The sequence below is a fragment of the Pangasianodon hypophthalmus genome, chromosome 24 (assembly GCF_027358585.1).
Source record: "Pangasianodon hypophthalmus isolate fPanHyp1 chromosome 24, fPanHyp1.pri, whole genome shotgun sequence".
NCBI lineage: Eukaryota > Metazoa > Chordata > Actinopteri > Siluriformes > Pangasiidae > Pangasianodon > Pangasianodon hypophthalmus.
In genome coordinates this window covers 10,431,850-10,444,911 of record NC_069733.1, presented here as the reverse complement: position 1 = coordinate 10,444,911, position 13,062 = coordinate 10,431,850, and the positions used below count along the sequence as shown (strand labels likewise).

Genomic DNA, 13,062 nt, shown 5'->3' with positions numbered 1-13,062 from the left:
AATGCAGAGATCAGGAGATGAATCTGCAGTCCTGTGGCTGGATCAGATTCAGGAGGCGATACACACTGCCAATCAAGACCAGGAGGATGCTCTGAAATGTACGATTGATTGTACTTTTTACCTAAACATTAAATCAATACGCCACACTGCAGCTAAACATGTTGGTCGCTAAAATGCTCATAATGTTGATAATGCTGGTAATGGTGTAGTGCAGTTTTTAAAAAATAATATTTTAAATAAAGGTACCACGGAGGCACCACAATTATGGATTTTACTAATAAAATATTAAGATTTGCCTTATAGATAAATGGCAAATATTTCAGATAAGGAATTTCAGACAAAACTCTTGTAACTTGGAACTGACAACACTGACAACTGTGTCTCATCCCAGTGGCCGAGGCAGTGGCAGACATTAACCGAGCAATAGCTGCAGGACATGAGGAGGACACTCTGAGTGCTCTGCAAAGACCATGTGTAGGACTGAGGGGAGTGCTGGCTGAATGTGCACACCTTTACCAGACAGAATTAGAACAGCTGCAGTCTCAGCACACACAGCAAGGTAATGTGATTTTGTAAAGGTATAGAGTCCAACAATTAATATATGTTAATATAGAAATTTAGAAGTTTATTTTAGTCTCAGATTACGTATGGTTTGGGTCTTCTCTGTATGAAAGCAGTCTATTATTTTAACTGTTGTTTCTCTCTTTGTACTTAAATATTTAAGCAGTCATATAATAGTAAATATGTTTTTTTTTTTGGAATGATTATATAAATCAAATAAGTTGCATGTCCTAATTAGCTTTTGCTATCTTGTCCATAGGGAATAGTGGTAGCTTTTGGGTGAAGCACAGAATCAAGGACAAATATGACTATTTCTACAACCTGGAAAGCCAGAAAGGGACATGGGTGGAACCAGATGACTTTGTCCATGATAGCACACAGCTCACAAAAGAGGATATTCAGGTAGGTTACAGTCAGAGAGGTTTATCAGCACTGAGAAGCATTTCCGATTATCAGAGCTATTTACCTGTTTGCTGTCAATTTCTAACAGCTCCTTTGAATCATGCTTTTACCTTAGATGGTTGTAAGCAGGGTGACAGCAGAATATAACCGAGAACAGCTCTGGTTGGCCAATGAGCCGCTCATCATTCATCTTCAGGCTTGGACTCGTGGATATCTGGTGAGACGGGCTTACAATGACAGACTGAAGTATTTGAAGCAACAGGAACCAAGTGTAGTCAAACTACAGGTAAGACAAAATGTTACATTACAAACTATTAGATGGAATAGTAAGATAGTAAGATTAACTCCATTATGTCTTTGGTGGGTGCCATCCTGTAGGATCTAGCATTAACAATATCAGCTAGGTGTTCATATCTCATGAACCTTAGAAGGTTAAAATTGTTTCTTAACCAAAGTAAATCACGAAAAGGCAAAATCCTAATTTTATGAAAATTTAATATTCTAATTGTTAACGTTCATGAACTTGAATGTTTCAGAGTTATTTTTATTTTTTACCCTCAGTAATGTTCCTTTCTTGCTGATATATAGCTGGTTGCATTTCTTGTGCTATGTGATATCCATAAATATCGGCTCCCTCCAACACATTTTAGCTGAATTCCAGACAGCACCCTTTTCACTGTATTCACTACATAGGGTATAACATACTTCTAAAGGTCATGTTATGTACAATATTCCCAACAGAGCACCATTTTAAATTCAGTACATGGTGGTTTTTCTTATTAGGGATCTATATCTATGCATGGATTTCTGTAAAGCTGCTTTGTGGCAATGTCAATTGTTAAAACAGCTATACAAAAAAATTGACTTGAATTAAACATGGATTTGGATTGAGTTGTAAATATAATGCATATTGTTCAGACAGACATAATATATTTAATAACTCCCTGACCCTCTCATGACAATAAATATAGTCATGCAAGAAGTTCCGAAGTTTTTTTTTTTTTATGTAGATTTAGATTTGTTTGTGTACATAGTTGATTGATGGTTTATCCTGTGTGTGCAGGCGTCCTGGAAGGGATATAAACAGAGGAAAGCTTACAAGGACATGCTACAGACATTCCAAAGCAATGTGCAGACTGTGGTCAAGGTGAGCAATAGCTGTCACTATTAAAATCACTCCCATACACATATATACATACGTTATTATTAATATTGTTATATTGTATACACATATACGCACACGAAAAAAAAAAGGAAAAAACACTGTGGCTTACACCCTTAGAGCAAAGGGTCACTGCAACTCAATACTAAGCTATTCTGACTGATCACCTTTATCATATGATGAAACATTTCTATCCTAATGGGAGTGGTCTCTTCCAAGATGACATCCACAGGGCACAAGGGCTTCCTAAATGGTTTGATGAGTTTGAAAAAGATGTAAATCATATGCTATGGTCTTCACAGTCTACAGATCCCAATCCAGTTGAATATACATAACATATATGTATATATATTATTCTCAATTTAGTTGCAATCTTTGGTGAAAATGTGGCGGGCCAGACAAGCATACAGAAAGAGACTACAATATTTCAAAGACCACGTAAGTCATCTAGTTTATATACTTATGGGGTAAATGACACATTTGTTGTTAGATTGAACTTACAACCTGCAACCTAAAACAATATTTTACATACAGAATACAACAATAGTATTCAATTATAATGTACTTTCCACATCTAAAACAGATGGTGTGGTAGCATGATTCCATTAATGGAATATTAGTAAAATGTCAGTATTAACCTTTACCTTTTGCGTGCACAGGAAAAAGAGATAGTCAAGATTCAGGCTTTTCTAAAGGCAAACAAAGCCAGAGATGATTACAAAACTCTCAGTGAGTAAACTAACTATTTGATACATATTGCTGTCAATAAGGTGTCATATTACTTAGCATTGTAAAACAACTTTTGTTTATGTTTGTTATGTCTGTTCATATGTGTGTGCTTTAGCTGGTGCTCAGGATCCCCCTCTCTCTGTGGTCCGTAAGTTTGCTCATCTCCTGGAGCAGAGTAACCTCGACCTGCAGGAGGAACAGGAAGTGATACATCTCCGTGAAGAAGTGGTAACTAAGATTCGTGCCAATCAGCAAATGGAGAAGGACTTGAACTTGATGGACATTAAGATTGGCCTGCTGGTGAAAAATAGAATCACACTTCAGGTATGAACAAAATGCAAAAGGAACTCCCCCTTACATATAAATACATGTAAGAACTGAAACAACGAACAACACTTTGTGATTCTTATCTGTTGATACATGAGAACACTGCTTAAGTTTTTGAATATAAAAACCCAACCATTGTTATGTACACTATTTAAACAGGATGTGGTGTCACTCAGTAAGAAGATGAAGACCAAAAAGAACAAAATGACCAAAGAAGATCTGGCCACAGGAGATAAACAGGGCATCAAAGGCCTGAGCAAAGAGAAGAGGAGGAGACTGGAGGCTTACCAGCATTTGTTTTATCTGCTACAAGTGAGGCTTTGACTGGTCCTGTCATTGTAGATTTAAAAAAGCTCAAGCCTAACTGTAATGCTTATATTACCATGGGGTATTTATATATGCCTCACTGTGGTTTATAATCTTATTAATCTTTAGAAAAATAAGACATCATGGTTTGTAGTTTTGTCATTTGATATAAATTCAGTTTTATTCAGTGTTATTGATTTTCTGTTGTTCAAACAGACACACCCATCATACTTGGCCAAGCTCATCTTCCAGATGCCTCAGAACAGGTCCACTAAATTCATGGACACAGTGATTTTCACCCTGTATAACTATGCCTCAAACCAGCGTGAAGAGTACCTGCTGCTCAAGCTCTTTGAGTCTGCTCTCAAAGAGGAGATCAAGTGAGAAAATACCTTTTTTTTTATAGTTTGTGCTTGTATGTGGGTATTAACAATATAAATGTTAAGTCACTGCAATACTGAATGAATCAGCAGCAGTAACTCTCAGTTTATCATTATTATTATCTCTGAGGGCACTTTTCAGTAAGCATAGATTTGCCCATGGAATAATTATTTCAGTGATGCAATAATTAAATTGTGTTTAATTTGATGTCCTGAACTGAGGCTAAACGTAAAATAGCAGTGTGTTTATAATAACAGGTCTGCTTTTGAAACTGTGTAACCCTGTTGTAATCACACGTCCAGGTCAAAAGTAGACCAAATCCAGGACATAGTCACTGGGAACCCAACAGTCATTAAGATGGTAGTGAGCTTTAACCGAGGTGCTCGGGGTCAGAATGCCCTCCGGCAGCTTCTCTCCCCTGTGGTGAAAGACATCATTGAGAACAAGACCCTGGGCATAAACACTAACCCCATAGACATCTACAAGGCCTGGGTCAACCAGATAGAGACTGCTACAGGAGAGGCGAGGTAAGTGATGACATATATGCATATTATATATGAACAAAAATTCAGTAGATATTTCATATACAATGCAAACAGTGCAAAAAATAAATGGAAAAAGGTACAGAATAATTAAGTTTTCTTTCTTTGCTTGTGACTCTCAGTAAACTGCCCTATGAGGTGACAGTGGAACAGGCTCTGTCACATGAGGAAGTGAGGGACAGGCTGGAGGCGTCTAATCAAACACTGCGCACTGTTACAGACAAAGTGCTCAGCTCCATTATGTCTTCGGTGGATGCCATCCCGTAAGATCTAGATCCGCCTTTGTGACTTTGTGGCCTCTTACACTGATCTTGTTGTTGTAAAACTATTGTTATGGAAGTTATGGAAGATGGAAATAATTTAAAAGATGTGAGAAACTTTAGAGTTCATTATACACTAGGGGGCAGCATTATTGTTTTGAACTGAAAACTACAGACTGACCTTCCCATTTCTATTTCAGAGCTAAAATATTTGATGAATTTGCTCAGAGTGGATAAAGTATTAGCATTTTATTTCAAATAACCTTTCCATCAATTTACTGTAATCATACCGTGATTATTTGCAACATTTTTGTGTACAAAACGAGACTTCGTGTTACTTTTTCTTTGATATTTTTGGTCCTTTTTTGTTTTGTAAAATTTCTGTGATAATGCATATTGTGGTGTTAATTCTTCAGTGGATTGCAGGGAATTCCATTTCATGCTTTGTTTTTTTCCCTTGTTGTTTTCTTGCAGCTATGGCATGAGATACATAGCTAAGGTTTTGAAGGATACACTTCATGAGAAATTCCCTGATTCATCTGATGATGAGCTACTGAAGGTTAAATGAAGAACATTTCACTACAACTTCATATCTTTTATACTGTAACTAGGTATAGTGCTAAACATGACCAATTTAAATTGTTAAAATCTGTGCAGTAGATCTGTTTTTTCTGTACTTTAATTTTCAAACAGATTGTTGGAAACCTTCTCTATTACCGGTATATGAACCCAGCTATAGTGGCTCCAGATGGATTTGACATCATAGACATGACAGCAGGAGGGCAGCTGCATTCAGAGCAGCGAAGGAACCTGGGCTCTGTGGCCAAGATGCTGCAGCACGCTGCTGCTAACAAACTGTTTGAGGGCGAGAGCGACCACCTCACACCCATGAACAGTTATATCTCGTCCACCTACCAGAAATTCAGGTTAGAAAAGAACATTATTTATGAGGGCTCCAGCAACTGAGAAAAGACAAGAACAAGTAATACAGTGGTCTATTATCACATATACTCACTAATCACTTTATTAGGAACGTCATACTAATACTGGCTAGGACTGCCTTTGCTCTCAGAACAGCCACGTTTCTTCATGGCATCAATTCCACAAGGTGTTGGAAACATTCCTTTGAGATTCTGGTCCATTTTGACATGACCGCATCTCATGACTGCTGAAGATTTTTCAGCTGCACATGCATGCTGCATATTACCCATTCTCCGACATTCTAAAGGTGCTGTATTGGATTCAGAGCAGTGACTGGGGAGGCCGCTGAAGTATACTGAACTCATTGTCATGTTCTTGGCTGACAGGAATAGAACCTGATGTTGTGTTCAGCTGCTATAGTCTGTCTGCCTCAAGGTTCAGTTTATTTTGTGTTCTGAGATTCTTTTCTGCTCACCACAGTTGTATAGAGTGGCTATTTGTGCTACCATAGTCTTCTTGTCAGCTCAAACCAGTCTGGCCATTCTCCTCTTACCTCTCTTATCAACAAGACCTTTCCACTCCAAGTAATTGCCACAAAAATCTTTTTTGTTTTTCACACCATTCTGTGTAAACTCTGGACATTGTGGTGTGTGAAAATCTCAGCAGCAGTATCTGAAGTACTCAAACCAGTTATTAATGATGTGAATGGTGTATGTGTAATGCTGTGGAAATGACTACATGGAAATTCACATTTTAACCATTATTTAACCAGAGGGACAACTGATGAAGCTGAAAACCTTAAAAGCGTCTTAGATATAGGTGATACAAACTTTATGTTGAAACAGATCTAGCTAAGTTAGTGTGTAACCTGAATATAGGCAACAAATTATATTAAAATTAAAAGAAAGATGTTTTAGCTTTCCTGAATAACCCAGATCATTGTCTTGACTGATTAGTTTCACAGTGCAGAAGCTGAAAGTGGATACAGTAGCAAGTTCATATTACCCTCCTTGACTCTTTCAAGAATTCTAACTTTATTAGTTGCCCCTGATTAAATAATCATTAAAATTTTTTAAATTGCATGTAGTTGTTTCCAGAATATTATGCACAAATGACCATACTTGAAATATGTGGCTTCTTACACGTTCTTGGACAGTTTTTAAAACTATAATTACAGTAAGGAAATGTGGAACTTGCACATGCAAGAGTGGTGACCAACAAAGGGTCATTAAAAGTGGAAATGGAAGTGAACAGGGAGGAATTGCCTTTGTGTTAAAGTGTGCCATCAGCAAAGAGGAGGGAGGTGTGTCACGACTTTAGAGCGTGTGAGAGTGTGTAGATTTATTGCACATACTCCTAGAATTCAGTTTACTGCACGTACCCCTACTCATGAGTCATATTTACTGGAAATCCCCAGCATTGATGACCAGGAATGTTCTTTTTTATCTGTCCTTTTCCTACTTATTTATTTTCACAGGAATAACATCATGTACTGAAGTAGAATAATGAGTACACTTCAGTAATATATTGCATGTGTGCTGTACTTTGCAGAGTATTCTTCCAGGCTGCATGTGACGTCCCAGCTCCAGAAGAGAAGTTTAACGTGGATGAGTACTCTGACATGGTGACACTTAGCAAACCTGTCATCTACATCTCCATAGAAGAGATCATCAACACTCATTCAGTAAGACCAAGCCCATGGGCCCATTTGTGTAGAAGTGACATCCTATTTTTGTTTCCTGTCTAGAGAGAGTGATTGAGAAATGCTGCCATCACCTCTCACCATCCATAATCCTTCCTTGTAGTTATTCCATCCCACTTTCTATTTGTGTTCCTAAGCTTATTTAATATATACTCATGTTTGTATGTTATGAACTTTATTATCCTTTAAACACCTTATGAAACAGTAGTCAAAATCTTTGGTAGCCCCATGTAATGAATACTTTGGTAAAGGGGAAAAAGTGTTGCACATGGGAAATTAATGGGAAATGTCGCTAGGCTGCTGTCGCTAGGCTGCTGTCGCTAGGCTGCCGAACGTCAAGGAATCAGAAGTGGATTTTACGTTTTCTCCCAAGAGGTACAGGGTGGTTTATATGCATCATCATAACTGTAAGGAAGATGGGATAACAATGACTTTTAGACGTTTTCGAAAAACACTTCTTCAGCATTCCAGGCACATCAGCCTTCAGCAGCTTAAACACAACTAAATTCAAGGCAATTAAGCTAGAAAAATGAGAGCTTACCGAGAGGAATATTGAATATGTAGAGTAGCAAATGTTCTCTGAAGTACAAATACATGAGGATTGCAAAATACCATCAGCAGCTTAGACAAAGACATTCTTTGCAACCACTATCTTATAACCTTGTTCTTGTGATAAAATGATGGGCAGATTTCTGAAGGCTTTCACTGCATCTTCACTTCTTGGTTTGTGGCCTTCTTGGTAGAGATCTAAGAATGAGCTTAAGGAACATGTAATAGCTCTAATGACTTAGCTATGTTACTGAGTCTGCTTGTATATCTGCATGTAGGTGGTGAAAAGGAACAGTGATTTATGGGAGAGGTCCCTGCTGTTTTGGCTGAGGTGCTTTGAAGCTGTGCGGAATATTGGCTAAATCAGCCTGTTGTCTTAGCATGCCATCAGTGTGAAGTGCTGAAGCTTTGTCTTTGTATTGGCTGACTTCCATGCTCCAGACTGCTCCAGACTTCCCTACTGCTGACAGAGATAACAGACTTTCTGCACATATTATCAAAAAGCGTCCAATGGTGAATCTGTTTTGAATTAGCTTTGGAAAACACTAGAACAAAAGAACACACTGTACACCTGATCTAAGGCTTGGTTGAAGACACCGCATTGACACGTTGCCTTATATTAGCTGGAGTAGCAGTGACTCAAGGAATTCATTGCTAACCATGCTGTTTTGTCATTAAGAATTTATGGTTTGACACTTTTGGTTTTAGTTTTTCCTAGAATCAGTGTTGAAGTTTGTTGCAGATGCTTGACGTAGAGCTTTGGTGATAAAAGTTTATTACAAACAAGCTTTAACCTTTTTTACAACAAAATGCGTAAAGTATTTTGCTCATGTTTATCCAACAGCTTGTGCTGGAGCACAAGGAGGCCATTGCTCCAGAACCAAGTGATCTTCTGCATGAACTCCTGGATGACTTGGGAGATGTTCCTGACATGGAGTCACTGATTGGTAAAATTCACCTACTATGCATCATGTTCATAAATGTTCTATTACAGACATGCAAAACCTGTTCTGATGACCATAGTCTTTTCATAATAAAAATAATAATAATAATTGACATGGCAGTTATGCCCTACATGCATCCACCCCCATTTTGTTAAATGGTGTAGTAGAAGGGTTTATATGCTATATAGTCTTCATTCTTTCAGTTTCAGTCTGTATAATAATATGACAAAAAAAGATTATTATTAATCATTTTGCAAAATTCAGGATGATGTTTTAAGTTGCTCTGAAGAAAGGTTAAATAAATGCAGGAACCTAGGAATTAAATAGCTTTATTCCCCTTTAAGGTTATACTATTGCTTTTGTCACAGTTATGATTTTGTTCAACAGTATTTGTGTAAATAGCTAACAGACTAAGAGGCTTTCTTCTTTACACAGGTGAAGGTGCTGTGGATCCAAATGATCCCAACAAAGAAAACACACTGAGTCAGTTGGCTAAAACTGAGATCTCTCTTACACTCACAAACAAATTTGAGCTGGTGGATGGTGATGACAAAGACATGAAGGGACTGATGATGAAGTGAGTCTTATCACACAAGCTCTGGTGAAATAGAGATGTTACACATCAGTCTGTTTTGTTTCCCTAGTGGGTGTGATTAACCTGACTGTAGATTATATAATTGTCATGTTCATTGTTATTTTTAGAGACAGCCTTCATTTCCTGTTCCATTATCTCTTACACACCATGGTGGGAAGTGATGCACAAGCCACTGCTATCTCTTCCTCTGTTCAAATGGTTCTTCTGGTGTTTTTTTAGCCATAGTAAATTAGTGAAATTCCAAGAAGTGAGGAGAAATGCCATAAGTCCATTAGTTTCTAGACCACAAGCATTAGTCTCTAGTCTTTTAGGATATAAATCCTTACTGATTCCCCAAGCTTTTTATCATGATCCCTTCTATCTAAGCATGTCTGCTAAATGACGAAATATAAATGTGACTGTGCAGTTGAAAACACATTTTCCCTTGATGTGATTCTCATTCCATCTCAGCTAGCTATGGGATCAGGCCCCAGCTGTATTCTCTCTCTTTATCACAGTACTCATAGTGTCATAGTGCAAGGGGCCTCTGGGGAGGAAGCAGGACGAGTGAGTCAGACTGTTCCCCACTGGTGCAGACAGAACAGGGGATTGATGTCAGAGCTTGCTTTCTGAATGCTAACGCAAGTTTCCTGTCATGTCACACCCTGAAATAAAGCTTCAGATATATGTGATACTAAAGTGTTTAGTAATATAATGATATGAGCAAATGCATATTAGTAGTATGATGAGATCTTTGAAAGGATGGGTTTTAAATACAAATACATTATTAATGTTCTATTGGTGGATAAGCAGTTAGCTCATGAACATACTTATGTGTTTGCATATGTAGATAGTGATCTCGTATTCTGGTAAGCATTTTAAAAAGCTCAGTCATCATCATCACTGGGTAATTATACCCAAATTGTTAAAGTCTGGAAGCCCACTTCTGACTCCTTTAACTGTGCTGCATAATCTTTGAGTGTATGAGATTATGTAGAGAGAAATCTACACTAAACTTCTATTACATCAAATTGTTTATTCTGTTAGTTCTAAAGCTATTAAAAAACATGATACACTTGCAGATGGTTACACGGATAGTGACAGCCATCAGCATGGAAGCCAAATATAGTTTTAATAGCAGATCTGAAATTATCATTTACTTTTCTTCCACTAGGCAGGATAATGAAGAAATGCTATCATATCATGACCCTAACCCTAACAGTATGTATATCTGTTTTTTTTTTAAATCATTTCAAAGAACAAAGAAGCTGATAGTGGATGTGGTGAGAATCCAGCCTGGAGAAACACTGACAGATATCCTAGAGACTCCAGCTACTTCTCAACAGGTAAGGCTTTAAACCTCTAACTGGTTATCCTAGTATTATAGTGTGTCCTTATAGATAAGAAAACAAAACAGAAAAATCTGATCAAATGGTCAGTTGACTGGCCAAGTGAGAACAGTGCTGTGTTTAAATAACACCTTGAATTCAGTACTTCAATATTCACATAGTTAAATTTAGATTGAACTGGCTCAGTTATCTGCCACTTATACAGGTTTTCAGTTACTCTGTTTGAAACAATTACAATCCTTCAAAATATCTCTTATCATGTCTTACACAGAGGTTTCTGCACCGATGTGCTGACCCTCAGATTTTCTAAAACCTTCCTGCTAAACATTCTTTAAGTCTGCATCACTCAGACTTCTGTGTCATGCAGGAATCGGAGCATGTTAAGATGGTGGAGCGGCGGGCGGCGCAAGACGCTACTGCTCCAGAGGGGCTGAAGAGCAGCCAGGCTGTACTGGAGGACACACAGCTGCCCCTAGAACAGAAAAAACGTAAGATCCTCAGGAATCTGCGCACACTGGAACAGGCTGGCTTGGTCAGCTCCGCTAACAAGTACCAGGAGCTCATCAATGACATCTCCAAGGTAGAACACTGCTATAGGCTTGTTGATGTTACTGGTATTGTAAGATGTTTCTGGTTTCTTCAGTGAAATTCTGACCACTAATATATGGCCACTAGCAGTATTTTTAACACATCTAAATTTGACATCTAAATAATAATGATAATAATAATAATAATAATAATAATAATAATAATAATAATAATCTTGGATTAAAGTTCTTTTAAGAGGGTTTATATTTGCACAAATATTTACTCAATGTAATGCAGTTTTTACATACCTCGGAAAATGTACAGCTGTGCTTTCAAACACACTATCTTCAATGAGATGCACAACACACATGTACATTTTTGTGGTGGTGACCTCACACAGGGTCAGCTAAAATAAAAAAAAAATCAAATAACTTCTTCATGACTCACTATAAACAAATATTCACACAGCATTTTTAAAGGCAGTAAGTTAATCCTTTTATACCCTTACATAATAGGACATTCGCTACCAGAGGCGCTACAGGCAGAGGAGGAAAGGGGAACTGGTGAAGCTCCAGCAGACTCTGAGTGCCCTTAACTCCAAGGCAGCTTTCTACCAGGATCAGATCAACTACTATGACACCTACATCAAAACCTGCCTTGATAACCTCAACAGAAAGTAAGTGGCCAAAATTCTTCATTCATTTCAACTTGGAAAGGCTCAGGTTCTTTCAACACAATGCAACTTAATGTTGTGTCACAGGAACTCTCGCCGATCCATCAAAATGGACCGAAAAGGCGAACAGAGAGGAAGTAAGAAGTCGAAGCAGCAGTCTTTGAAGTACACAGGTGCCAGGTTGCATGAGAAAGGCGTCATACTGGAGGTTGAAGGACTCCAGACTAACCAGTGAGTCTGTATTCAGTTTTAATGAGAATGCATTTTTTAAGATTAATTTATACTCTGAAAAGTTATGCTTAGTGCACAGTTAAATTTGATTTAATAAGCTGCTCACATGGAAGTGTTACCAGGAGAAAATCATATACTGTTCTCAGAATAGTAGGACTCGCAGTTAATGGTGTACTAGGGCAGCAGTTTGGTTATGACGCTGGCGGTAAGATAGCTCTGTATGAGCACTGGGCCTTACTGTTTTGATCTTTCTACTCCCAATAAGGGAGGTTGTTTAAGTGCAAAGCCAGCTTTACATGAGTAGCACTGATAAGAAAACTTGACGAGGGGGGTGATATGTTTTCACAGTATGATAACCTGTCTAACAGTATCACAGTTTCACAGTATTAATCGACCATTTAAAAACACACAAGCTGGTTGTAAAAAATTAAAGGAAAAGTTTATTATGGATTATTTTTGCACATCCTTGTATATATAACAAAAACCAAAGGGAAAAAGATCAAATCCTGTAATTCTTCTTCTTCTAATTCTAGAAAGATATTTTAAAGAATGACTTTCCCATAAAACTCTTACATTGTCAGTATTTATCATGTTGTCTTTATAAGCTGAAACAAAAAGGTGAGTGGCTATGAGGCAACATGGTGCACTGAGCCAAAACAAATCTAAGTAGTGAGACAGTGTGCAGCACTGCTTAGTTACAAATAGATAGGTGTTTTGTTTAGTTCTGGTCAGCGTTGCAATGTTTTTCTGTGCGTCTGATAGTCGTCATGTGTGATAAAGTTACGAACATGCTAGGAGTGGCAGCAGCGGTATCAACATAATGTGTTTACAACAGAAGAAGATTACACAGCCAGTTTTTCAGTGCAGTCCACATCCCCCACACAGAGAAACAGAAGTTGCTGTAGTATTATTATGGAGTCC

The 13,062-nt window shown here is 37.8% G+C and overlaps 1 protein-coding gene across 1 annotated transcript in view; it reads left to right on the top strand.

The window, feature by feature from the left end:
- iqgap2 (IQ motif containing GTPase activating protein 2) overlaps window positions 1-13,062 on the top strand; it is a 41,763-nt gene that overhangs the window by 26,988 nt on the left and 1,713 nt on the right. Inside the window, exons 16-36 of the mRNA XM_026931152.3 lie at window positions 8-98; window positions 392-559; window positions 821-963; window positions 1,079-1,249; window positions 2,027-2,110; window positions 2,492-2,563; window positions 2,785-2,854; window positions 2,970-3,178; window positions 3,341-3,493; window positions 3,704-3,867; window positions 4,171-4,395; window positions 4,533-4,673; window positions 5,145-5,229; window positions 5,364-5,596; window positions 7,143-7,275; window positions 8,687-8,789; window positions 9,222-9,363; window positions 10,619-10,706; window positions 11,077-11,289; window positions 11,753-11,913; window positions 11,998-12,141. Coding sequence (XP_026786953.2) covers window positions 8-98; window positions 392-559; window positions 821-963; window positions 1,079-1,249; window positions 2,027-2,110; window positions 2,492-2,563; window positions 2,785-2,854; window positions 2,970-3,178; window positions 3,341-3,493; window positions 3,704-3,867; window positions 4,171-4,395; window positions 4,533-4,673; window positions 5,145-5,229; window positions 5,364-5,596; window positions 7,143-7,275; window positions 8,687-8,789; window positions 9,222-9,363; window positions 10,619-10,706; window positions 11,077-11,289; window positions 11,753-11,913; window positions 11,998-12,141 — 2,993 coding nt within the window. The remainder of the gene's footprint in view (window positions 1-7; window positions 99-391; window positions 560-820; window positions 964-1,078; window positions 1,250-2,026; window positions 2,111-2,491; window positions 2,564-2,784; window positions 2,855-2,969; window positions 3,179-3,340; window positions 3,494-3,703; window positions 3,868-4,170; window positions 4,396-4,532; window positions 4,674-5,144; window positions 5,230-5,363; window positions 5,597-7,142; window positions 7,276-8,686; window positions 8,790-9,221; window positions 9,364-10,618; window positions 10,707-11,076; window positions 11,290-11,752; window positions 11,914-11,997; window positions 12,142-13,062) is intronic.